This window comes from Episyrphus balteatus, chromosome 1 (assembly GCF_945859705.1).
Source record: "Episyrphus balteatus chromosome 1, idEpiBalt1.1, whole genome shotgun sequence".
NCBI classification, from domain to species: Eukaryota; Metazoa; Arthropoda; class Insecta; order Diptera; family Syrphidae; genus Episyrphus; species Episyrphus balteatus.
Window position 1 is genome coordinate 86,534,771 of NC_079134.1, and position 3,223 is coordinate 86,537,993.

Below are 3,223 nucleotides of genomic sequence, written 5' to 3' on the forward strand. Positions count from 1 at the left end.
TTGCCCCTCGACGAAATTTTGAAATTGAAGGATTGAAAGGTATATTGCGAGTAATTCTCGATCAAAAGCTGAGTATCTCGTTTGTGTTGGAGATAGTTTTTTACTGAAAAATGCTATGGGCTCCCAGTACTCACCGTTTTGCTGTTGCAAGACCGCTCCAATGTCCGTGTTGGACGCATCAGTCGTGATGCTAAGCTTTGCGTTTTCACGAGGATGGTTGAGTAGGGTTATTTTTGCTAATTCGGATTTTGCCTTGGAGAAAGCTTCTTGACAATTTTCAGGCCAAGTGAAATTTGTTTTTTTCTTTTTGTCAAGGCTTGAAAGATGGTCATATATTGGCGCTAAGATGCGAGCTAGGTGAGGTATAAATCGGTGATAGTAGTTCACCATACCCACGAAACGCTGAGCACTTTTAATTGAAGTCGGTTGAGGGAAATTATTGATGGCTTCAACTCTCTTTTGCGAGGGCTGAATGCCTTCTTTAGAAATGTAAAAATCTAAAAATTGAAGTTTTGAGACACCAAAAACGCATTTTGATGCTTTGATACGCAGACCGTATTCTTCTAAACGCTGAAAGAGGGTTCTTAAATGTTTTTCGTGTTCTTCAGGGGATTTGCTGGCGACTAGAATGTCGTCTACGAAAACCCACACGAAATCGAGATTTTTTGTTACTTGAGACATGAAACGTTGAAACGTTTGGGCCGCATTTCGTAGGCCAAATGGCATACGCAGAAATTCGAATAGCCCAAAGGGTGTTGTTATGGCTGTTTTGTTGATGTCGTCTTCTGCCACGGGAATGTTGTGGTAAGCACGAATAAGGTCAACTTTTGAAAAAATAGTGCAACCGTGTAAGTTTGCGTTTCAGTCATGAATGTGAGGCAGTGGATTTCGATCGGGAATGGTGGCGGCGTTCAGCCGTCGATAATCACCACAAGACCTCCAATCGTTTGCTTCGTGTTTGGCTGCCATGTGTAGAGGTGATGCGCATGGAGATGAGGATGGTCGACAAATGCCGATTTGCACCATGTATTCGAATTCCTCTTTGGCTATTTTAAACTTAACGTTGTTTAAACGTCTGGGTTGCGAATTAGGTAATGGGCCTTTAGTGAGTATGTGATGTAAAATCGGGTGGTTGCATTAGTGAAGCGAATTCTTTTAATATAGAATTGTATTGTGCTTCAATGGCGAAAAATCTAGTACTGGCAACGTTTTGTCGGCAGGGTGTGCCTGTCACGCTTGATTTCGTGAGTGGATCGATGAGTCTGGAGTTTTTGATGTCTACAATTAAACCTGTTTGTTTTAAAAAATCTGCACCTATGATAGGTTTAGTGACAGATGCGATGATAAACGTGTGGTTGAATACTTTTCGGAAACCGAGTGTTGTTTTGAGGTATTTTGTACCGAAAACTTCTATTTTTGAGCCATTGGCTGCAGAAATTATTTGATCAGGTTTTTTCTGATTGGTTTTTGTAACTTTACTTGGTGGTATTGCAGAGACATCTGAACCAGAATCGATTAAAAAGGTTAAGTTTGAAATTGGATCTTTTATGAAGATGCGGCTTTGAACACCTTGACTATTACTGTCATTAGCCGCATTAATGACAGTAGAATCTAGTTTGGGGAGTTGTTTTTATTGAAACTGCAGGGGGTTGTGCATTTTACTGCGCGTTTTCCGTACCTCTTATGGAACCAGCACATGGTTGCTTGAGGTTTTCTGGAGTTTGACCTGGATCTTTGAAAATTATTTGAGAAAGTCGGTCTTCTGAAATTCCGTGAAGGACGTTGATTGAAATTGAGGTTGGATAGCATTGATTTTATTTCGCTGATTTCACTTTGTAAATTATTATTTGCACTAGTGAGTTCATTTATTGTTCTTTCAGATTGCAGAGAAATATTTAAAGAAGAGTTTTGTTGCTGATAGACCTCGTAGATTTCGTCGGCCATTTTGAGTAAACCTTCTATTTTTGTTTCTGAGGTTGATTTGATTGAGGCTTGGACGAGGGCGGGCAGACGTCGGCGCCAAAGTTCGAGTATAAGACTTTCTGTAACAATCACAGATTGTCCAGCCAAAGTTTGGAGTCTTCTGTAAAATTCGGATGGCTTTCTGTCCCCCATCTCCTCGCCTGATAATAATGCTTCTATGCGATTGCTTTCACTCATGGAATGTCTATCGATTAATGCTTTTTTTAAATTGGCATAAGGCGTGTTTGATTCTTTGATAAGTATGTCATAAACACTTGCGGCCACGTCTTGAGGAAGGGCTTGAACAACGTAATGAAATTTTGTTTGCTCTGAGGTTATATTTCGAGTTGAAAATTGAGACTCGATCTGAATAAACCATATTGCAGGCATTTTTGTCCAAAATTCGGGCAGTTTTATTGAAATCGCGTTTACTAACCCTGATGTGGGTTCAGGGACAATCGGACCTGGAGGAATTGGAGCTGGAGGTATTGTGTCAGGCATTTTAATCGAATATTTAAAAAAAAATTGAAAAACCAAATTGAGAAACCCTTGTTTAAATTCGAAATTAAGATGGCAGCTGAGAAAATTCGTTTGTTTACAGCTTTTGTGAAAGAATAATTACTTTAATATTTCTTATTTAAGATTGATTTTAAGGTTAAAAAAATTTAGAAGTTTTTAAATATTTTTGAAAGAAAAAAAATTTTTTTGTTTTTTTACGATAACTACGATAACTTAAATACTTAAATTTTTAAATACTTAAATACTTGGTTTTTGTTCCGATGGCCAGGTGGCTCTGTAGATGATCTGGATAGGTTTTGTTCTGCAAACAGAATGCTTTTTGTTGATGGAGAATTGTACAGCGGCGGTGGTGGATCGTGGTGGCTTCTTCTGATGTTGGCGGAAAACAAATTTCAACGTGGCGGTTGTGGCTTCATCAGTTCCGGTGGAGGTTTGTCCCTTATTGGGTGGAACGAAAATTTAGTTGGTGGATTTTTGAACGTGGTGTCTTAATGGTGTTGGCAAAAAAAATTTTCGACGTGGCGGTGGTGGTTTTGATGGTGCTGGCAAATTTGTTCGACTTGGCGGTGGTGGCTTGGATGGTGCTGGCAAATTTGTTCGACTTGGCGGTGGTGGCTTGGCGAGTGCTGTGGTAGTAGTGTCTTATTGGGCCAAAAAAAAATTTTTCGTGGCGGATGTTAGACCCTGGTAGCGCAGCGATTTTTTTTCGCAGGATTTCAATTGCCACACACTTTTATTACGT

At 39.7% G+C, this 3,223-nt stretch overlaps 1 protein-coding gene across 1 annotated transcript; it reads right to left on the reverse strand.

The window, feature by feature from the left end:
• Positions 1-861: 861 nt before the first annotated feature.
• LOC129908010 (uncharacterized) lies at positions 862-2,463 on the reverse strand. Its single transcript, XM_055984406.1, has 4 exons — positions 1,833-2,463; positions 1,679-1,762; positions 1,402-1,611; positions 862-1,046 (listed from the first exon to the last, which is right to left on the reverse strand). Exons 1-4 carry the CDS (start codon positions 2,461-2,463, stop codon positions 862-864), a joined length of 1,110 nt encoding a protein of 369 aa, XP_055840381.1.
• Positions 2,464-3,223: the final 760 nt, after the last annotated feature.

What these genes read in the sequence shown, in the direction of transcription:
- LOC129908010 (XM_055984406.1), bottom strand. Translation starts at nt 2,463, where the DNA reads ATGCCTGACACAATACCTCCAGCTCCAATTCCTCCAGGTCCGATTGTC. An exon ending in TGCAAATAATAATTTACAAA is followed by an intron (nt 1,763 to 1,832) that starts GTGAAATCAGCG and finishes ACGGAATTTCAG; the next exon opens with AAGACCGACTTTCTCAAATA. An exon ending in CTCAAAAATAGAAGTTTTCG is followed by an intron (nt 1,047 to 1,401) that starts GTACAAAATACC and finishes AGTTTAAAATAG; the next exon opens with CCAAAGAGGAATTCGAATAC.